Source organism: Anomalospiza imberbis, chromosome 4 (genome assembly GCF_031753505.1).
Source record: "Anomalospiza imberbis isolate Cuckoo-Finch-1a 21T00152 chromosome 4, ASM3175350v1, whole genome shotgun sequence".
Lineage (NCBI taxonomy): Eukaryota > Metazoa > Chordata > Aves > Passeriformes > Viduidae > Anomalospiza > Anomalospiza imberbis.
The window spans coordinates 15,097,888-15,121,440 of NC_089684.1; the positions used below are offsets into that span (position 1 = coordinate 15,097,888).

The 23,553-nt window shown below is 36.3% G+C and overlaps 1 protein-coding gene across 5 annotated transcripts in view; it reads right to left on the reverse strand.

The window, feature by feature from the left end:
- Positions 1-23,553, reverse strand: part of GRIA2 (glutamate ionotropic receptor AMPA type subunit 2) — an 89,136-nt gene that overhangs the window by 22,043 nt on the left and 43,540 nt on the right. For all 5 annotated transcript variants that reach the window (XR_010998090.1, XM_068187211.1, XM_068187209.1 and 2 more), the window contains 5 exons: positions 21,951-22,147; positions 17,305-17,358; positions 14,929-15,090; positions 964-1,131; positions 581-685 (listed from right to left, as the gene is read on the reverse strand). Coding sequence is in view for 4 of the 5 variants with exons in the window: in XM_068187211.1 (XP_068043312.1) it covers positions 581-685; positions 964-1,131; positions 14,929-15,090; positions 17,305-17,358; positions 21,951-22,147 (686 nt within the window). In the remaining variant the exon portion in view is untranslated. The remainder of the gene's footprint in view (positions 1-580; positions 686-963; positions 1,132-14,928; positions 15,091-17,304; positions 17,359-21,950; positions 22,148-23,553) is intronic.

Here is a 23,553-nt window from a genome sequence, read left to right on the forward strand (position 1 = left end):
CGGTAAGCATTTCTATTTATGTAGTGAAAGACTACAACAAACACTAAAAAGATTGGACTAATAATATTTTTTTTACATTACTTTGTCTAGAAGACGTATGCCATTTTTATTCACATATTAACAGGTTTTAGTATAAACATCACACATTGTAAAATTGAAGTACTCCAGATTATCAAAACATAAGAATCTGTTTTTCCCTGAAAGATTTGAAATTAGAGCAGAAACACAAGAACATTTATAAAAACATCACTAAAAAGCTGTATCCAGCTTTTGCCATTCAGAAGCCTATTTCTCCAAATTCTGGCTCACATTTAGCAATTCAGATCAGAAAGTAAAAAGTTTAATCCACAAAACTGAAAGGAAAACACTCTTACGTAGTACTTACCAGAAAAAACAATTCATATTTGTTAGAAAGAAATATTACATATGTTTACTTCACTCTGCAAGACCACTGTAGAATACACCTATGAATAAATATTATCACAACTCGCGCTTTAATTAAGTGCTTTTCAGTACCTACCTTAACCTATTGGTCAGAATGGTAAAAGCTTTAAAGACGCTATAAGACAATTCAAATTACCTTCCGAGGACCAGTACTTTTGAGTTCCATGACGTTTATTGTAAAATTGATTCTCTTTCCATTCTGATCAAACTTGATATTTCCTGTTAGCCCTTCCACCTGAACCTATAATAGATGAAGATGCAAGCGATAGAAGAATTAAGCTTGTTTATTTTTAGAAAATGGGTTTTTTAGTTCCACAAATGATTATTGATATTTCAAAAACATTCACTTAAGAGTCATTTGCATATGCAATATATTATCTTAGCCAGGTTCCTGAGCACTTCACTTCCACATTATTGCCAGCAAGATCCAGACAGGTTAGGAGATTAGATGATATTTTCAAGCATTTATAGAGAACTCCACACATGCACTCATCCCAGCATCCACTCTAGGGAAGCTACCTGTTTTAATGCCCTTTCTATTTCTACACCATGACCCCAGGGTACAGCTGGATTTGCAAGACAATCTCCAGCATTTCCTCTTCTGGAGATCTCAATCCTCTGTTTACGCAAATTACGGAAAGCTTCTGTCATCACTTGAACAGCATCATAGGTCAGAGCAGAGGTATACTGAAAAGAAGTGAAAATATTTAATTAAAAACCATCTTCAGCTTCACTATACCTTCCAATCCACTTGGTAATCCATGAAACACTAGAAAAGATAGTAAGATATACTTGAAATCAATCAATTTTTTCTTTAGCTACCCTCTGAGGGGCATCTGTGAAAATTAATCTAGTGTTGATCAGAATAGTTAGGGGCAGTGCCAATAAATCTGAACTAAAGATTTACAGTGTGAGTTACATTTTTCTCTGACTTTCAGCTGTGCAACAGTCCTGTGTGCAGATATGGCTACAAGTCCATGCAGGTGAAAGGGAAAAAAAGAAATAGTTTTCAGTGTTTACTCTGAGCTAGCTTGTAAAAATAAGAATTTGTTCCTCTGATTACACTCTTCATGGAGAAGCATTTATTCACGGATCTTGAGACTTCATCTCCTCCCAGACATATACACACAAACTCAAAGAGCAAGTATTTCTATATACATGCGTTTAAATTTTTCCAATTAAATATAAAATCTCAGAGGTAGCTACTTCCAAGTATGCAATACCTTGTCAATATCACACAGTGTAGTTTTGGGGCTGAGATGCCTGGAACAAGTGGTGCCCCTCTAAAAGCAATATAGGTGAGGAAGAGCCCCATGTTCCTAAACTAATATAATACAAGGAGCTTTACAACTTCTGAGACATCAGAGAGGAATCCTGTGATCTCATTCACTAGAAACTGGGGCTAAATGGTCAAAAGCATTTATCTTCAGTGACTGGAAAATTTTACATCTCAACTAACTGAACTGAAACCACATGTGCACATACACTGAGGACTTTGTTGGATGGGCTTTTTGAGTCTGGAACACCACAATTATGCCAAATACGAGAGCCATTTTTGGAAATATGGGCCAGAATATAACTTCTTAGAGGCATATGAATGAATGGAATGATCCCTGTGAACGCTATTAGATGCTGAAAATATATAAATTGTGAAGTGGAGAGAAATGATGTATTAGCTCTTTGCTTCAATGGCTCAGACTTTAATGAGAATTTTAATTAGTTAGCTCAAGTCATGCAGAAGGCTCTTGTAATTGTAACGAAAGCAAGCTCCCAAATTGAGATTAATTTTTGTATGCAACTGTTAGACCTTAGAAAAGGAAGAAAAGAAAAGTACAACTCTTTTTTAAAGATCAGTAAGCTCAATGATCAGTGTCAATCTTCTCAATAAAGTTTTTTCAGTGACTTGTGCAGAAATATTTAAAGGGATCAGAACAGCAGAAGAATGAAGTGAAAGACTGGCTGGAGTCACTACTACTTCCTCCTACTGGAGCAGCAGTGCTTTAGTGGGGTACATGAATTTGGAGATTAGGAGAAGAAAGGACCCTGCCTAGCAGTACTTCTTCAAACATTGCTCTTTGCAGTACAGAAACATATTGTGCCACACTAGTGTTCTGAGAAACTTTGGACACAGCACTGTCATTAACCATTGAACCATACTTTGGATAGCAGAGAAAACAAGAGCTTGGAACTGAGATGTAATAATGCTATCTAATTCAGTTATTCTATGATTCATTGGATCATTCAGATATATTTAATGTATTATCTCAAGAATATTATTTCTATAGTATATAATTACTGACCTGAATATTCATAGCTTAATCATACATGAGGATTATGTAGAGCTTTGCCTATCAATCAGTAACTGTATGTGCATACATGTCATCACATATATAAAATCTACATGTCATAATTTAGATTAAGACAGCTTTAATCTAAGGATCTCAAAATATTTTAAAAGCACTGTTGGAGATGCCATGAAAGCTAGCAGCCCATGAATCATTTCATACTGCTTTATTGTGCATACACTTTCTGCTCCTAATAACCTTCACGGGGCTCATTAACAGTCTCTACAGCTTCATAAATTGATGCAAAGTTGAAAAACTAAACCAAAGTGAACTCATTACCATAAACAAGAAATGACAGACCAATAACCTGCTCGTGCAGACATGTGTGTGTATGTCTGCCTAATAAATAAAATGGTTATAAGTTAAAAGACGCATTAGCCCTGCCTTGATTCACTTTGTTTTTCTGGAGACTCCTCCACATTCTGATCTGCACTATTAAAATAAATAGGAGCACTACTTGGAACATTGTGTAAATCTCCCAACATCACTTCAGTTCCTCTCAACTTTATATTATAAGATCAGCAACTTTACTACAAAATGAAATAGGTGCTAGAGTTCTTATAGAATCACTTGCACTAATTAAAGCATGGCAAAGAATATGCAAAAAAAAAAAAATTCCTGCCTCTCACAATTTTAGAACTAGGATAATAAGCTGATAAGATAAATTGCTTAAAGATTTTATGCCATTTGCTATGAACCATGGATTGCATGACAGTAAAATGAAAATATTTTTCACTAAGTAGATGGCTTTCTTGCCAAGCAGAGCAATCACAAATTCTGTGTAATTTTCTTCAACTTAAATTTCTACCTTAACTTTCTACCTTCAACTGAAATGCTCTATAGACTGTAGTAATATATGTAAGCTGCAATTGCTACAATGAATTTGAAAAGTAAAGACAAAACAAAGTAATCTCAGACTAAGCAGAAGTTATTGCAGGTGCTGTCCAAGAAAAACTGGCAAGATGTTACCTTTTTTAAATTCAGATATTTTCCAGCAGCTCAGGAGATACCGGAAACCCTTAGCTGAAAGGGCCAAGATTCTATTTTGTACAATCAGTAACTGAACCTTCTGAAGGTGAAACTGCAGAACACTGCTCCAGAATATAACAAGATTTTGTTATATGTATATTTCAAAGTTGTAAGATATTATAAGAAAGGTAAGTTAGCCTGTAAAACTTGCATTTAACTCAATGCCTGTCCACGTGCTCATGACAAAGCTGAGAGATATGACTGGTTATCTAAAATAATTAAGACAGTATACTTAAGAAGCGGAAAATAAATAAAAATATGAAGAGGTAAATGCAAAAGAAGAAAAAAAGAAAAAAAAGAAAAAAAGGCAAGTATTCTGAATCACAAGGAGTCAAATTCTTTTCCTTTTGGTTTGGATATCTACAGTGTCTAAATCTATCCTTGACAGATTAGCTTGAGTTTGGGAATTTTTTTTTTTTTTGTACAGTCAGAGAAGAGAAGAGGCATTCTAAGGTGTGATTCATTTTACCAGTTAGACACCTTGTTGGAAGATGAAATTAATTGTGCTTTAGATTCCACTCATTTGATCTCCAGTGACTCCTGAGACTAGGGAGGAATCCGGGGTGATCTTCTTAGGTCCTGCTGTTTACACTGTAGATACACTAGTAACAAATTAAACCACTCGGACTGTGAACTAGCCATTCATTCCTAATCCAACAAAACAGTGAGAAAGAAAAAATAATGGGAAAATGTTGGAAAATTTATGTCAAAGAATGCAGTGCTGTTGTACAAGACAGTAGGGAGACCTCAGCCAGAATGGCAGATCCAGTGGCAGCAGCGCTCAAGAAGGCAGAAATCAGTCTGCAAAAGGCACAGATGAAGATTCCTCACCATGTATGGGGGGCTGCTGTTGGAACAGCAGGAGAAGGGACACTGGATCACTAACAGAGGCTAAGAGAAAGGAGGCCTAAAATCTGATACAAATATTTTCCCTTGGAGAGTGGTAAAATTCTGAGAGAGGAAATATAGGAAATGTTCTTTGTTACAAGAGCAGAAGGGTAGAATCAATCAGCCTAAACACAATTTCACCATTTCCCTCATATTTAAACAATTTCAATACCAGCAAATATACAAAATAAACTATAATAAAATCTCTCATCTGAATTTTGCACATTTTTCCCTCAGCAAAATACTTCCTACTTGAATGCTCATATATACAACAAAAGCAGAAAGATTGATATAAACATTCCTACATCTTTATAAATTACATATAAAACATAGGTGTATATATATATGTAAACACAGAAGCAAAACAAGAAATGAGACACAAAATTACTTGTGAAGAACAATGAAGGAACTGGGCAACTGTCTCTTGTACTTCCAGTGTAGTCAAACTGATGAAACCTTGGACACCTAATTCTAAAGGGTCTTTAATGTAGCTGGGAGCTATTTTGAAATAGACAGTATTACACACACTTTGGAAAATACCTGAAGGTTCTCTGACAGATAAGAGAGCTAATAGAAAATTACCTAACTGAGTGGAAATTGCTATTTCCTTCTGGAGCTCCAGGCACCTTGCATAGCATCCTGACAGGACATGGAATTGCAAAGAGCTACTTCCAATAGAAACAAGAGACATTGTCAAATCTTGTACATGTAAGTGCAATTGGAAGTGAAGATGGCCTTGGACTGTGCCCAGAATCAGGCTTTGTTCTCACCTGTTTTGTGCAGGCATTAGCATGAATGGGGGAGTGTACACAGCAGCGTGCTGAGCTGGTTACCATTCAAACTGCAAATGGGCCTTGGGCACCCGAGCATCTTCATTACCTATGGCCATGTTTCAAACACTGCAATGTGAGACAGAGGTCAGGGAGCCCAGAAAAGACAGTGCACGGCTCTTCCTCTTTGTTAGGGCGATGATCTAGTGAAAATAGTGGTCTTAGCAACAGACTTGCTTCCAGCTGAGAATAATTGCATACATACACAAGATATTTGGAAATAATAATTGCATTTTTTTTAATAACAACCCCGGTCCTGACTAAAAGGGGAAGAGAGATTAATAAAATGTAAAATTACCTGATAGTTTAACAAAATTAATTAGATTGATCTCAGTAAAGATGGGGTTAGAGACCAAGCCCTGTTTATCTTAATGAATATACTGTCTTTATTACATTTTGTTTCACAAAGTTGTACAGTCACATCAACTTATACTTTGATAACAGCCTTTATTCAAACACAAGTGCAGTACTCTGTGTGCACAGAAAACCTAAACAAATAGGCATTTTGCTTTGAAGTGCCATAGTAGCATGAGATGCAAAGATTACCTTAAGCAACCTGTCACTTTAGAAAAACTTGCATTCAGGTCCAGAACTGCTATCCAGAAAACCTGCTGATTTTTTCACATGTTTATGTATTTTAATTATCTCTTTGCTTGCTTTAGAAAGGCTGCTTTCTGGGCACACCCAGAAGAGCTAGCCCAGTAGCAGGCACTTGGCAAAGCCTGAATCCCTGGAAGTCTAACTTTTATTTGAAAGACATACTCACAGCACATCCAACAGAGACTGACAAGACTGGGGCACTGGAATTATTCTAATGCTCCCACTGTAGGATATTTATAGGAGAAAGTGACCTTCTTTCACTCTTTTAAAAACTGAATATAGCAAAGATCACAAGATTTATAAAGCCCAAAGTGCTTGGCCTTTCTACCTATTTTATCTACTACTGTAATAGGAATGAGATTCCTGAACTGTAATTCCTCCCCCAAGATTGCTTCCAGTACAGAACAATCTTCTCACTAGGGTCATCAGAGGTGCTAATTCAGCAGGAGAAAAAGAGTACCTTTTTTTTAATCTTACATTGAGAATAGAGGTTTTAAAGTACTTTGGTCTTCCATTATAGTAAATGAAAACCATTTACTTGGATTTGAAATCAATAAGCTTTACAGAAATAACAAAAAGTATTATTTGGAATTGAACCCACAGTATTTCACTTATAAAAGATGCTGCTATAGTCTAATCATGCCAATGCCTATGGAAAATATACATAGTAACAAAAAAATACTGTTTTAGAATGATTTGTGTAATATTACTTCTAACTTAGAATAAACATGCAAACCAGCAATGCCACTAATGATAAAATCACCTTGAATTCACTGTGAAACACAACGAATATTCAACTTTTTAATTTTCACCATATAAATACACAAAAGCTTTTTCTTCAAGGCTAAGCCAGAACAAAGTATGTCACTCTTCACAGTATTAAAAATCAGCAGGATCCAGCAGCAAAAACTGAAGCCTTTGGTCGCAGTAGTGAAAAAAGACCAAGTAGGAATATCTCACAGGATAAGAGCAAAATGTACAAATAAAAAGGGAAAAGAATTCTCTGAAAAAGATACACTCCAAGAAAATAATTTGAAAGAATTAATGTGTTTGAAGTGTTGAAGTGTTTGTAGAGTTCCTTGCCTTTTTCTTGTGAGTGGGGGGTTTGGCATTTTTTTGGTGTTTGCTGTTTTGTTGGTTTTTTGTTTGGTTTGGTTTTTGGGTTTTATTTTTTTTTTCCAGGAGAGGAGAGGGAGGAAAAAAGATTCAATCAGCAGTCCTCATCCTAGATACTGTGGTGTTCTAAGAATTTTCAAAATATGCCGTTTAAAACTAATGTAATAATTTAAGTCTTAAATTTAAAACAATAGGAAAAAAGCCACAAAAAAACCTAAAAAAAATTCTTAAACCACAATTCCCCAATTTCATTATCACTCCTTATCTACCCTAATAAGCAAAAAGATACCTGTTGCATCAAGAAGAACAGCTTTCTCCTGTTTTCTCCTATCTAATTTCCAAGCAGAATACTAATAGAATTGAATACACCATTCTTACCAGGTTGCTAATTTCACCAAGACATAGTTATTGTCAAAGAAAAAGAAACACTTAATTTTTACTTTTCTGCCAGCCCATGCTGGGTAATACGGGCAGCTATTTACATTAACTGGTCCTTAATACCAGACCTGCCCCAGAAATAAACCTGCATGTCTCCCCTCCTTATTCATTTAAGCATCCTCAGTGCTTCTCATCCTCCCTTATTCCCCTGACCCAAGAAACTTGCAGTCACAGATGCCTCTCCAGCTCTGAGCTGCACCACTTTTCTGTGTCTTTCACTCACATTTCAACAGCTTCTTTTCACTTTGCTGACCCCTTTTTTGCATGACATCATTCCTCCTACTACTACTATTTTCATCTTTGTCTATGACTCCCTCTTCTCCTCTTATCCCTAGTTCTCCATCAAGCTCGACTGTCCCAAATGACATTGATCTTTGTGAGGCCAGAGTTATGTCTGACCTTGATGAACACTTGAATCATGAAGGAATAGTCGCTTTTCCTGTTTCTATCCACCATATCCAGATGAACTGCTGGTTGAGAAAAAGCAATACAGAGTTCCTGGAAAAATAGGCAGGAGGAATCCACCGCACTTTGCTGGCCAAAGATCCTTAACAATTTATAATTATTAAGAATAAGGGGATTCAAATTCAAAAAAACATAGCTTCATAGAGACATCAGGACTTGGCTCTGCAGTTTTCTGAAGTCTGTTTTAGCACAGTTCAGCCACTTTCACTTTCAGGATTGAAGGATCTGGGTCAATTGGCCTTTTGCATGTCTGAGACAAATCTACAGATATTGCCTCAAACCACCCACTGCTTTCAGTGACTAAATGTTCCATTCTTTAATTGACTTTTCTTAAAAGAAAAAAACCAACAACAATCCAACTATGCTGGAATGAGTGATTACTTACATAAAACAGCCTTAAGCTATTAAAAAGAAGCACAAAGTTTAACACTGAAATTTCTTATGCTCACATTTTTGTATTTATTTTTTCAAAAAGAGAAGACTGAATACTGTGATTTGAAAGCCAGTGAAACCAGGTAGCTGGAACACCAACTGCTAGATGAATATATTTTTTTATGCCCAAGAAACCAAAATACAAGGACTGAAAACAGGCAGAACAATCTCAAAAATCTACAGTTTTATAAGGGAACTTAGGAAAAACCAAAAATACACCAGATCAGCTCTGTGTTCAACCTTATAATAAAAAAAATAATTAAAAATTGTATTTATAAATCATTGTTATCTACTTGAATTAAGGCATATTAAATCATATTTTTCTATTAAAACTTTACCAGGTACAACAGAATATCCCCTCTAACTCTTATTAAAATTCATTGCATTACAAAACCATTTTCCCACACACTGCAATCATAAGAGGCATGGCCCAAAATGAAGATACTGTCTAATTCATCAACTGCACACTTTTGCTTTGTCATCTACACCTAGACAAACTGCCTTCTAAATTTTCAGTGTCAGTAATTGTTTTCAGTGTTTTCTTCTTTGTTCACATTGTTTTCTTCTTTATTCCTTATTATAAGTGAGTCATCTAAATGTTAATTATTTCTACAAGGTAAATAATTGTGTGCTATGTATTTTTGTATTTTCTGTTCTGCATGTTATCTTGCATTTACCACTATTACCAATACAGCCTATCTGTATTGCATCCTTCAGGTAAATTAGCACCAGTATACTTAAAACAGCATCTTTCAGTTACAAGCATCATTACTCCTGACTTATGGTTTCATAATAAGTGCCTAAAGACTATATGACTTAACTATAAAGAAACCTGAAAATGTGAAACTACTGAGGACAAAATCAGGAGGTAAAAATAATCTAGTGTTTCGGTATCTTAGCTATGCACTGATTGGGTGGGAAAAGAGATTATGAAGCCAGAAATACAATCATGAAAAGAGAACATCTGAAACATTACATGCCAGCATGAAACAGTTTGACCCATCCAAAATAGCTGTGTTGTTATCACCTTCCAACACAATGGGATTCTCTATCTCTATCTATGGGAGTGTGAGCTTAACTAGGTATTCAACCAGGCAGCCCCAAAATTTTTTCTGCATGATGCACATAGTTTTTGTATATATCATATGCAAGCTGAATCAGGCACTTCAAGCCTCAGGCTGGTCTTAGAAAAGCTTACCCCAGAGCAAGATGGCTTGTAGAATAGACTATCTCAGTTGGACAGACCTACGATTATCCAGTCCAACTGCCTGAACAATTCAGGGCTGACCAATTCTAAAGTGTGTTTTTAGCAGAATTGTCCAAATGCCTCTTAGACATTTGCTCGAGGCATCGACCAGCTCTCATGGAGGACTGTTCCTGTGTTTGACTACTCTAAAAAATGTAAATAAATGCTTCCAAAGGTCCAGTCTGAATGTGCTCTGGTGCAGCTCTGAACCATTCCCACACACCCCTTGTCACTGGATACCAGGGAGCAGATTTCAGCACCACCCTCTCCACTCCCCGTCCTCAGAAAGCTGTAGAGACAAAATGGGGTCACTCCTCAGCCTCCTCCTCTCTGAAGGAGACAAGCTCAGAGACCTTAGCTGTCTCTCACAGGACATGCCTACTTGAAGCTTAGTACTTAGGGGGAGGTTGGCTCTAGCTGGACACTAGGTGCCACCAAAGCTGTTCTGTCACTCCCTTCCTCAGAGGGACTAGGAAGAGAAAATTTAATGGAAGGGGCATGGGTTGGGACAAGGGTGGGGAGAGATCACTCAGCAATAACCATAACATGAAGAACAGATTCATCTTGGAAAAAATTTAATTACCAATCAAACCAAAGTAGGATAATGAGAAAATAAAAAAAAATCTCCAAACATCTCAACCCACTTCTCCCTTCTTCCTGGGCTCAACTTCACACACAAATTCTTTAAACTCTGTTCCCACAGCGGCACAGGGGGACATAGAAGGGGGTTGCAGTCTGTTCAGAACCCATCTCTGCCACTGCTTCCTTATCACAGGGTGGACTCCTCACACTCTTCCCCTGCAGGGAAATTTCTTCTCTGGCACCTGATCCACCTCCTGTCCTTCCTTCTGCACTGTCTGCAGGGCTGTTTCTTTCATATGTCATTCCTCCCTCTGGCTGCTGTTGTGCAGCAGCTTTGTCCTCTTCTTGAATGTGCTATCAGAGGCACCACCACCTTCACTGACGAGCTTGGCCTTGGCCAGCAGGGGGTCAGTCTTGGAGCCAGCTGGTATTGACTTCACAGGACATGGGGGAAGGCTCCAGAAGCTTCTCACAAAAGCCACCCCTGTGGTGCCCTTCTACCAAAATCCTGCCACACAAAGGCAATACAACTTATGTCTCACTTGCCTTCAAGAGATACAGATTGAGCTTCTCTTGGCAAATAGACCAAAGGCTGCCCCTCAAGAGAACAGGTTAATCAGATTAGCAAATTGGAGCAGTTGGATATGAATGGATGTGCTGTCCTTCAGCGTCCTTCCACAAGATCAAGAAGCTTGCCTTAAATATAACAGCCTGGAACAACATTAAGGCTCAGAAAGCCCAGCATATTTGTAAATACACAATACTGAATCAAAATAAAATTCCAACTTGTTATTATTAGGCCTTTATAAAATTAAACATTTTCTTTTTCTTTTTGTGACTTGACAAAAAAATTAGCCAGGACGCTCAACTCTGTCTTTCAAGATCTACACATTAGCTCTTCTAGAACTGCATCATAGACTGGTAACACCCTTGGTTACATCAGAAATGTTTTAAATTTAATTTGAAGTAAACCACGTACCAGCGTTAATTTTGAAAGATGCAAAAATATTCTGTAAAAAAGTCTGCAAAGCACTCATTTTAAGCATCCTGCTTAATCTATAAAATTTATGCTTTTATCAGTTCAGGTACAGTGCAGCAACAAATGAGATCAGTGTCTTTTCTCATCTATGTCCTAAGACAGCAATTTTTTATAATTAATATTTTATAAATTGTAAAGATACATTTTTAAAGCAATTTGATACAGATTCTCTTCTGGGCATCTGTGGAAGAAGCTTTTAGCAATGCTCTTCTTTCTTGAAGAGCATGTTCCTTTGAAATGCACTTTTTCTTAGAAAGAGTGTCTTTATTTTCAGGACTGTACTTGGATGCTGTGATATGTCTTATCAGCTCAGTCATAGTCCATTGACTTGCATTTTGTAATGTGAAATGAATGTACACTTACTTTTGGATTACAAAAGGAAGACAATACAACAGAGTTGCAATGGTTTTGTCTGCAATGATAGAACACTTACAATTCCAGAGACAATATTACCTGCTAGGGACATATAACCACCTCTCATTTCAATACTGATGATGCAGGGCTCTTGTCAGCCTTCCTATCGGTTTCATACAGAATCTGCAGCAAGAGTTTCCCAGATTCCATGGGACAGGGAGCAAAAGTTCATTTATCAGCACTGGCAATTTGGACAACTACCTCAAAGTCAAAAGGGGAGAAAAGTTATTTGTGAGATCACTTAAGGGACAAGTGGGGGACCAGTGCATTAACCTGCTCAGTAATCTAGATGTTTATACAGAAGCAGAGGGTAACACAGCTAGAATAACAATACAAGAAGGAATGAAATGCTCACAAAGGACAGGTAAGAAATGCAATTCAGCACGAGTTGATGAAAAAAGCCTGTACTTAAATGATTAAGTGGACAGATACAGTATGAGCCCATCTAAGTCAGCAGCAGCACAAGAAAGCAATGCAGAAAAAGATTTGGCTGTTAGCATCTATTCCATGAGAAATACATCTCACTAGTGTCATGACTGGTAAGGAGAGGAAAAAAAAAAGTAAAAAGAAACTAATACAAAAGAACCCCCTGAAATGAGTACTGTCTCTGAGACACATGAAGCCATTATTTCCATTTCCTCAGCATAGTACTCAGATGTGTTGCAGTAGCCAGTCTGGCATTTCAAAGAGGTGCCAAATAGAAAGGTTCCAGAGCAAAATGACAAACAGGATCTGAGAGCAGAAAATTCATAAGAAAAAGGGACTATTTTGTTTTTCAGGGAGGAAATCAAGGCAGAAAGGGTGGCAGACACTTTCAAATACAGGAGGACAATGAAAAAGCAGAACCCTCTCACAGCCATTAGAAACATATAAAGGAGTAATGGATTAGGTGATATAGAGGCTGATTAAGGTTAGACAAAAGCCAAAACCAAGATCATTTAAGTGCTGAAATAGATGCTTGGAGAAGCTGTGAAATCACTACTCAGAGGAACTGCACAGGTTTATCTGATTCTGACTTCAGGCAAGGAGGACAGACAGGCTCAGACTGCTCAAAGACCGTTCTTGCCCTGTTTCCATGATTTCTACGATTCTGCCCTGCCTCTATCTCCCTCAAGGGTGGGAACAAAATGTGACATATCTCTAACCCTACCTGTAATGACAAGCACAAATGACAAGTAATATGTGTATAAGGGCAAGAGATAGAAATCTACACAAAGAAATACAGTCACTGATACAATAAATGTCAACAAATATTGCAATTTACATCTACACTTTCCTCACCATCAATACCTCTAGCATTTATAACTTATCCGATAACTTAACATAGGTCTCAATTTCTTGAGTGAGTATCAGTGCAGTCCTATATATATATTGAGCAAACAATATAAAAAGGACGACAGGTCAGCCTTTTAAACTAATTTTAAAAATGTTTTAAATTAATGAAATTCAAAATACTTTACTTTTCCTATCCATAACAAAATAAACCTCAAAAGCAGAAGATATTGCAAATAGTTTCCTTCAACTCTTTCAATTCCTACTAGAATTAAAAGGATTTATCATGGGGGAAATAAAGGGAATACCTGTAACAGAGTTAGAGATTTTAGTGCTTTAATACACTATTGCAACCACTTCATGTTATCTAACACACATGCAGTTTCCCCCCAGTGTAAGTAACATCAGAGACCTTATGTGTCTCACCCATTTATTTTTCCATCATTGATAAAAACTGCATCTTGGTTTCAGTTTGAGTTCTTCACTATAGTCATATGTTTTATGCATTTCTCTATTATTATTTCCAGACTATGATTCTGCAACATGAATATGTAGGTAGATTTGGGCACTCAAGAATCAGAGAGACAAAAGGATTCTTTTATTTCTCCACAGCCACATCCCTTCCCTTTTTCCTAAATGAGAGCAATACAGATCAGATAGACTACACATCTGTAATACAAATGTACCTAAAGACCTGACACAGACTCCAGTTTACTTTTTCAAACATCAGGTAAGAAATTCACTACCTCTGTCATAAAGATTTTAAACTATAAAAATAACCACAGAAAAAAATCACTTTGACTAAGTTATCACCAAACTTGGCCTCATAAAAAAGGAATCTATATTATTTTTTTAATTAAAAATAAGGTTGTGTGTTTTAAAGGACTTTTCTACCAGGCCTTTGAAAAAAATGGTTCTTCCTTCCATGCTGAACTTTTTAATAATTTCATTATAAATTAAGAACAGGCTTCATATTCAAACTATAGCATAAAAAAAGTTATGGCTAGAACATCTGCAACTTATTTTTTCATCTTTTAGAGGTATTTACGAACATATTCTTATTAAAATTTCTGACTGTATTACTTAAACCAAAACTTATCTAACATTAAAACTGAATTATTCTTTTTCATATCTTGCAGACACTAATTGATCCTCATGATAATTACAGAAAGTGAGAAGGTACTATTATCCTGGTCTTATCCAGAAGTAAAGCTGAGGTAAAAAAGCAAAACCACTTGCCCAGTGTTACATCGTGTATCATGCAGGCCTGAAACCAGACCACAATTCTGTACATCAGGCATAGAATTTAATTTTGTTAGTCTTTGTAGGACTTAGGCATCTGTCTCAAAGGAACTGTCTAAACATTTCTTTGGGTTATTATGTTACATCAAAAAAGTGCTAAATCTGTGCTCCCCAGAAGCATGATTAATATTTGTCTTTAAATATTTCAAAATACAGAGAAAGAGAAACATTTCAAAACAGAGAAGAAGAAAAATCAAAAAAGTCAGTAGGTCTAGTTAATCTATCATCATATCTAAACCAATTACCTAATAAGCTGCCAGGCACAGATTTACAGTGACACAAGAAAAAATTGTCTTGAATATTTTTAAGAGTGTAGCATCTTTGCTCAATCAGTCCTATGACAGAAAATGTTAAAAGTACTCCAGAGAAATATAAAATTGTGTTGGAACTGTTGATTTTCAAGGGCTTTCTCTGTCTCTTGCATTTCTATTTGAAACCCTCCACTTCCTGTACTTCTAGTGGAGTTAAAACAAACATAAGACATACCTTGATTGTACTAGTGTGTGCACCAGGATATTCTTTCTCCTCCAATGTTGACCAACGTTGTATAAATTTTGACACCACAGGATCATCATAGTCAACTATCTGAAATCCTGAGACATTAGCTCCTCCAAACTGAATTTTTGACAAATCTCCATCTGTAAATCCCTGAGCACAGAAAAAATTGTCTGTTATTTTAATAGCTTTGGCAGTTCTCTCAACAGTGTATAAAAAGAAAGAGTTATCATATGACCTCTACTGCAGAGCAGTAAGCCAACATTTTCCTCAAGCTGGATCCAGCTTAAATCCTGGGCTGCCAGGATTAAGTCATCAGCTCCATCAGCCAGCAATGCTTCTTGCTGCCCACTAGACAAACACTTTTGTAGAGAGCAAGGGCTGAGTGGAGCTGTCCTTGCCATCCTAAACATCCTATTAATTTCAAGGGGACCACTTGAGTAAGGCAACACCACACATGAGTAAGAGGCAAGCAAGTTTTAGGCAGGAATACTTACAGCCACAGCTATATCCTCTTTTTTAGGAACTCAAATGCATGTGGAAAGACTTACCATCTCCATTGCCTCCTCTCTGTGACACAAAGAGCTACTTCTCCTTCTTACAAAAAGTTCTTGTGTTCTGTTTTCTGTGATTTAACGTCACCCAAATAACCATACAAATGCATTTACATGAAATAATGATGTCAGACACTTCATTATAAATGGATGTTGTGAGTGAATACAAAAAGAAGCAGCAAATTCAAATCACACTAACATAAGTTGCTACAATTGCTATACTAGATGCTCTCTAATTATTGTGTATTAATGTTCTTCATGTGTTGTCTGCTAATACAGACACTTCTACACAGATCATGTAACTTGACAGTTGAACAGAAACATTCATTGTATATTCAAACCTCTTCTCCATCTATCAGCATTTTTTATTTTTCAGAATAGATATATTTCTTGAATGACTGATCAGACTGGAAGAGAATATTACTACAGTCCAAAAAGAAGAAAGCAGGTGGATTCAGTGAAGATATGATTCAAATGCTAGATAAGTTTTCCTTCTGACAGAAAAAAACAAGTTTTTAAAATCACTTCTATAAACACTTTATACATGATATTAAACAGTTTTAAACTTAAGATTCAGTAGTTTTTATATATTATGGACTTACTGTTACAAATGTAAAGCAATAGCGAAAATAGCAACCAGTTAACATAATGAAATCCACTGGGCACATTTTCTAAAATTTCCCTTAAGATACAAAATACTGTTTATCCAACATTTGCAATGCAAATCACAGATGTCTAACAGAAAATTTCTCACATTTTGTAAGATTTTTATGCCTGCTTTATGAATATCAGCACCTCAACTTCTTTATCCAAAAATTAGTTATTAAGATATAAGAATGAAACCCCAGTGTTCAGCTTTTAAAGAGGCCTTTAAAGCAAAAGGCTTCTTCACACTGTGGCACCCACATGATTCTTCAGAGCACTGCCTGCCTGGAAGGGGAAGTGTTTCCATCAAAGGCTGGGAGGAGACAGAGGTTATGCCTCAAGTGCCAGAGACACACCATGCTCCTTCTGTTTCCTCAGGCTCCTCAAAGCACTATGCAAGACAGTGTCAATTGGGGCACTCTGGGCCCTGCTGGAATTTATATCAAACACTATCACAGCTGAAGAAGAAATGAACAGGATAACTGAGATTTGAACATGCAGAATTTGTTCTATCACAAAAGAAACCTTGATTAGTTCCCCTAGCTTCACTAAGTAAGTGTTTATAGACTTTAATATCAGTAAAATGTCCCTTCACCTATAGACACAATTTAAAAAAAAAATTACCTTGACAGAATTTAGTGAGTTTTCTGAACTTTCCCTGCAGGAACACTATTAGCTATACAGTCTGATCACCTACGTTCAAGAAAACATGAATTCAGACTGATCACCCAGCCAATCTGAGGGATGAAATATGGAAATCTGAGACTCACTAGTCTAGCAGAATGAAACATGAGAACCATGATTCTAAAGTAGTTTAAAAGTTGTGAGAAAGAAATCATCATTTTGCTGAATGAATCTATCATCCTGTGATAAAGATACCCTCTTTACATACCCTCTTTTTCTAAAGTATGTAGAAAAAGAGAAGTTCTATTGAAGTTGCTGAGCAACCTTCATTCCCGTTGATGGGAATATGATAAGAGGCATTTAAAGCCTGAAAAAACTCAGCCAATAAACAAATATAATCTCAATACATGCATTAATTTTGCAAGGATAAAGGCATCTAGCTTTTTTTCTGTTTTCTGAGATGTAATAAAAAAATACTAGTTGATGTGCTTCCATGAACAGTCAAATGAGCAGTACAGGTATTTTAAACACTAAGAATGCTTACCAGATTTGCAATGATATAGTGGTATCCTTTAACATGTTTACCAATTGTGATAACCTGTAAAAAAGAAGAAATACATAATGGAGAATGTTCACCTGCGATACAGACAAAGACTTGAAAGGTACAAAATGCAGTTTGATGTAAAAGCTAGTTAAGAGCTTTATGGTATACAATACTGAGTTTGTGCGATGCTTTATCCTTTATTTTACCTAATGCACCACTGAACATACTCTTTACTGGTAGAAATTAGTCACATTGAAGACCAAGTCCCAAGAGGGAGAGTCCCTCCAGACACAGGAGCTGAATGCTAATTACTATGGTGTTTATTAAGGCACAACCAGCCAGGAGAGAGCAGGCATCACGTGTTAGAAACACTGTGCCTCACAGACTCCTGCTAGATTCTGCCCACTGACATTAATGAATTATGAGGAAGCCTTGTAAAATTCAAATTGTTTATTGCCCTAAGTCTTCCTCATAATCTCCCTCAAAGCCAGCTGGTGTTTTCTCAACAGTCTCTGCTGGCAGACCTGTAGCATGGATTCTTCTCTCAAATGAACCTAATTAAGACTGTGTCTGCATGGGGAAGTTTGCATTTTGAAGCTAAGCACTTCTCCAGAGGAAGGATGTGCAAGACAAGAGGAGTCTAGAGGTTTATTCCATCTTTTGAACATTGAGAACAATTAACTTAAATTGAGAGGATGACTCATTCATTTCCTCATTTAACACATAACTAAAATATTCAGACTAGTTATCCTGAAACTTATATCAGGGTACTAGTGGACAACATTCCACATACTTGGTTTAATCAAGTTACAGAAATATAACTGAAAGCAGTTTTAACACTGAGTTTACATTTCTAGAGTTTGAGACTGAGAGGGATCACATTCCATAGGCCATGGAAGTAATTAAATTGTTCCTCTTTTGAGGGCAATATATATATGATATATGAATTTAAGTATCCCAAAACAATTACTTGGATCAGACTACTAAAAACTGAATACTTTTTAAGAGGTTTAAGAACTATTTTCAGGTGTATTTCTTACGTAGCTGCTGCTTCCAAAGAAATTTCAGTTAGACCAAATAGGTAAGCTCTTCTGTATGAAACATTTCTCCATCACTGGTATCTGAGAAGACAACCAGTAGCTTCAAGCCTTTGGAACAATGCTCAGTAACTCTGCTCTTGCTGCCACTGGGTACTCTTTCATTAACCCAGCTTGCTATAATTTACCACTTGTCCATATGAACACTAAGGATACTGCCAGTTAAAACTAAGAAAATTCAGTGGTAGTACCAAAAGCCATGAGGAAGGAGCTGTGCACACACAAAAGCTATTCAGCAGTTCAGAGGACCTTCTCTAGAAGGGAGAGACAAGTAGTGGCAGTAATTACAGAGTTGCCCAAAGGGTGCTATCAGGGTGAAATGAGATTCTGCAAAGGAAGCTGCCTGAGAAGAGACAGAAGCCATATAATGAAGAGTGTGGTAACACAGACTCACCAGATCAGAGAAGTGGAATATAAACTAGTGTGAGGAGAGCTGGGGAACTGAAATATTTTTCAACTTACATGAATCATTGAAATCCGAAGAGAAACTAGAACACGAGACAAAAAACCAAGAATGATGAAGCGACTTTGCAAATACATTTTGTGCCTATACAAAGATCCAAAGGCTACAAAGTATAACTGGCTGTTGCTATTGGACATGAAATGAGTACACAGAAGCTTGGTAAGTTCAAAAGAGAAAGAGCCAGTTTTATTCAAACATCTGGTATTTACAGAATTCTAAAGGGGACTGTGGATTGGAGGATGGAATTATTACCTCTTCAACTACACCGGTCCAAAGATCAATCAATCATTTCTCTCCACCCACAGAGAAATATGTAAACTATTCTATTTATGAATTTTTAGTCAACTTCCCACACATGAAATTGTATGGGAAAGCTGACTCTCAAATATGTAAACATTATCAAAGGCTAAAGAAGTTTTATGAGAATTTAAAAACTTTTGAAAGAGCTATAAAAGAAAACTTATCACTTTTAAAAGTTAGGACAACAACTGGGTGCACCTGAGACTGTCACCTCAGTTTAAAATATTTGCAGGATAAATCAAAGCACTAAAATGAAAGATTTATTAAACAATAGAAAGCAAGGAAGGAAGTGAAGAAGTTGTTCCTTTATGTATCGAGCAATGCAAATAGTACTTAGGTATTCAAGGAAAATCTGGTTAACAGAAAGCCTGTTGCACTTCTTACAGTAAAAAAAAATTAACATAGAGTGACATTTCTTACAGTAAAAAGTTTTAACATAGAAAAAGGGATACTGATATGATATGTCTACTTCAGGAATCCTCATGAAATGAAGGAAATTTGAGGGCTTTTTTCAGGGGAGGAATTAAAATAATTTTTCAAAAAATAAATCTGGTAGCAAAGCAAGACCTAAAGTACACTGCTATTACAAAAGAAAATCAGAAGAACACACTCAAGGGATACTCACAGGTCAAGAAATCCATTGTTCAGCATTTAATTTTAAGAGATGGAAAAAATTATTAGAGAGTCAGTTAGACTTTCTTTTAGGCTACTTGAGAAATAGAAAGTGGGTTTACCTTTAAATGTAAGGAAAGGAAGTTACTGAGTGTAATGGATAATGAACTCAAAAACCAGACCAAAGTGCAGAAACAACTAGGCTATCTTGTGAAGAGAATTCCAAGACTAAACCCATTTGGAATAGCTGCAAACAATTAAGAGAACATATTCCAAGGCATAGCAGTAAACTATTTAGAGGAGAACAACTAACTAGAGTTATATTAACTGACCTGTGAGGCTGATTCAGTTATCTAGGATTCTTAAGTGATTTACAAATCAAAACAGCAGAAACGAAAGCTTAGCCAGCTGTGTGTTTGAGGAGTAGCACAAGTCTGTGGGGATAAGCTGAGAAACTCTCAGGGTCTAAAAAAGGCAGAATGCATCAAAGTGCAACTAGGGCAAGAAAAATATCCCAGAACTGCAATCAAAATAAGAAGCAGACAAAGATGAAAATAGGTCTATTATGAAACAAAGACTGTAAAAATGAGTGGTAACTGACGAGTAAAGAGGGTTCTTATCTATAAAAAGTGGCTAAAAGGAGAAACTAAATAAAATTACAGTCAGCCAAAGTTTCATATCAGAAATTATAATGAATATTACATACTTGTTTTAAAAAGAATGTATGGGACAGTAAGAGAATTGCTAAAAATAGTCTTGTCAAGATCAAAATATGTCAAAGCAGTATCTTTCTTTTCTCTGGCCTGATAATAAGGAAACAGCAAGATGTGACATATCTTGAGACTAAAAAGGTGATTGTTCTGTAGGACATCATTAGAAACTCACAAGAGAAATGGACAAGACAAAAAGTCACTGTAAGGTAAGTAAAGAACTGTTTGAAAAGCCTCATAGAACCAACTGAAAAGGACCTATAAGGACTACTCATGTCAAACATTGCTCTACATTGTACATTTATTGACACTGATAAGTCAGAAAATATGATTTTGAAATACTGCAGATGATAGAGAGATCACACTCTCAGAGATCAAATGCTCTTGAGAACAGGATCAAATTCAAATTTATCTTGAAAATTAGAAAAAGATCTTGTGGATATGAATTCCAAATAAAACACACAAACACAATGTACTCCATTAAGGACACTGTTCATTGTCTGAGCCTCTTCAAAATATAACGACCTTCAAAACAAAGACCAAAATAACAAGCCCTTCAAAAAACCTTCAAACAAATACATCCATTCTCTGACAATACATCCCTACTGATGCTGCACAGTCTCACATGATGAAGTTCAAGCCAACAGGGAACTATCCTTACAATTTTCCATTGTGCTCTGCATGCATGAAAAAGAGGAAGGTACAGAGCCAGTAAGAACTTCCTAGAGTCTAGGACTGAAGTGGTAGATTTCAAAGGCATTAATTTGAATGTTGCTAAAAAGAACATTTTTTTAAAAAGTTATTTTGGCAAATAATTTGCATGGAGAGAAGACAGATTTTGCTGTTCTTTTTAAAGCTCAGGAGGCATTAGCTATGAAAAACAGCATCCAATTTTGGTTAACACACTTTAAGAGTGACACAAAATGAAGAGACAAGCAAGGAAAGTACAAATGACAAAGAGCTTCAAAACACGAATTTCAAAGGGCATTAACTGAGAAAGAGAAGCTGTGATACAGTCTTCCCTAGACATAAAAGGTTCCCAGAAAATGCATTAGAGGGAGAAAATACCCTCTAGATGTAAAAAGAATTAATCCTTAGACATAACTACCTATACTGGACCAGATATAATAATGTATCAACTATGTATACCACAGTATACTACTTGGGCTGTAAAATAGTCTGAAATTTTTGTATTTTGTAAATTACTGTTTTTACTTTAAATAACCAGGATAGAAAACTATACAGGACCATCCAGACAGAATTATCTTGCCTTTGAGCAAAGGGAGGGATTATAGGATTTGTACGTTCACTTTCTCCCTGGCACATATGCGGTCCTCAATACAAACTTGTCACTGCCAAATGATTCATAACAATCACAAAAATACCATCAAAACAAATGAACTCATTACATTTACTTATAGAATACTGCTAACTGCTGTCACTGAAGAAAGGAGAATAGCAAACCTGATCAACAATGTCGTTGACTTTATCGCGTTCACAGTCCAAAATCACTCGTCTTTCCTTTTTTACCTCTAGATCTTGAAACAGTGAACGGTATGTTTCATCTTTTCTCTCATTGTTAATATTTCCTACATTGATAGCGGTCACTTGCCATTTCTTTTCAGCAGCAGAATCCAGCACAGCTTGCAATGTTGATAAGCCTAGTGAAGCACAGGAGAAAACAGAAGATATGACTGACAAAGCTTCTGGAATTAACAAGCTTCTACTACGTGATTTGTGCGATCATTCATTTAAGATCTCCTGTAGCTTGTTTGACCTGTCACAAGTAGGTAGAAATCAGAAACTAAGATATATGTAGGCCAAATCAATTATTATTGCATGAAATTTCCATTTGCATCACTGCAAGGCATCAAGGTAAAGCCTTTTAAGTGCAAACCTTGGCTTTGGCCCAATCTTCTTCAGAATTGGATTTTACTGTTTTCACTGATCCGCTGCTGGAATTCCACATAGCAGGAAAGAGATCTTCTAGGAGAGGAGTGATCCAATTACAGCAAAAGGATCAGCCACTTATTAAAAAAAGGATCAGCCTTATTAAAGGATCAGCTGCTTAAACAACAGCTATTGAACAGCTTTTGTTCCCAGCACTTGAGCAGAACTGTATTTAAACCCAGACCTCACTGAAGTTTATGGCAGAATTCCCATGTTCTGCATTGATGGTAATGGATTTATTATTTCTGCTGCCTACAGTCACATCCCTGATTATGAAAGATGTGCTGAGATATATTTTTCCATATAGATAAGCAGGCTCAATGCTAACACCTACAAGCACTGCAGAGAAGTTTCCTTCCATCTTGTACATTTGGCAAGTTGCTGATAGGAAGCTGTAACATTCATACAGATGCACCTGCCTACAATATACTGTAAAACCAGTGAAGATTTTACTTGACAGATTTTACTTTTAAGGGATGAGCTAATGTAATAGAGAAACATGAAAATTACTGCTGGAAATTAATTCCTGCTATACAAAAAGTACAATTGTAATGACTTCCAGTAGTACAAGAATGAGACTTATCATGTTTGAATTCCTACCAGAGAATTCTACATGATTCTAGAGAGCAGTTTTAGGGATACCAGATACTATTACAGGGAAAAAAAAATAGACTTTCTTACGAGTGAATTGACATTTTTGCATGTTCTTCTCTCCTAAAACCACCAAACATCAGGAGTCATTTCTTTAAGACAAATTCTGACGTGGTATGTAAAGGGAGCTTCAGGTATAACTCTCATAAGAAATAATAGTAGTTATACCCATAAACATAGAAGGAGAGCACTAAGAATTAATCTGTCTCACAGTCTGTAGGTATAATCTGAAATTAAGATTGGTCAGTGTTTAGCAATTTATCTTCATCAGTGAAAATGGTAATGACATACAGCACTACGCAAGACTGGTCATCAGCAAAGGCAGAAAATGGCAGGCTTCCAAAAGCATAAATTGAATTATTATCTTATATAATTCTGGTTTGCCAAGTCTCTTTAAGAAAGACTGATATTAAGTTTTGTATGTCATGTAATGAATATTTATTTTAAAATCACAGATAACTACAGT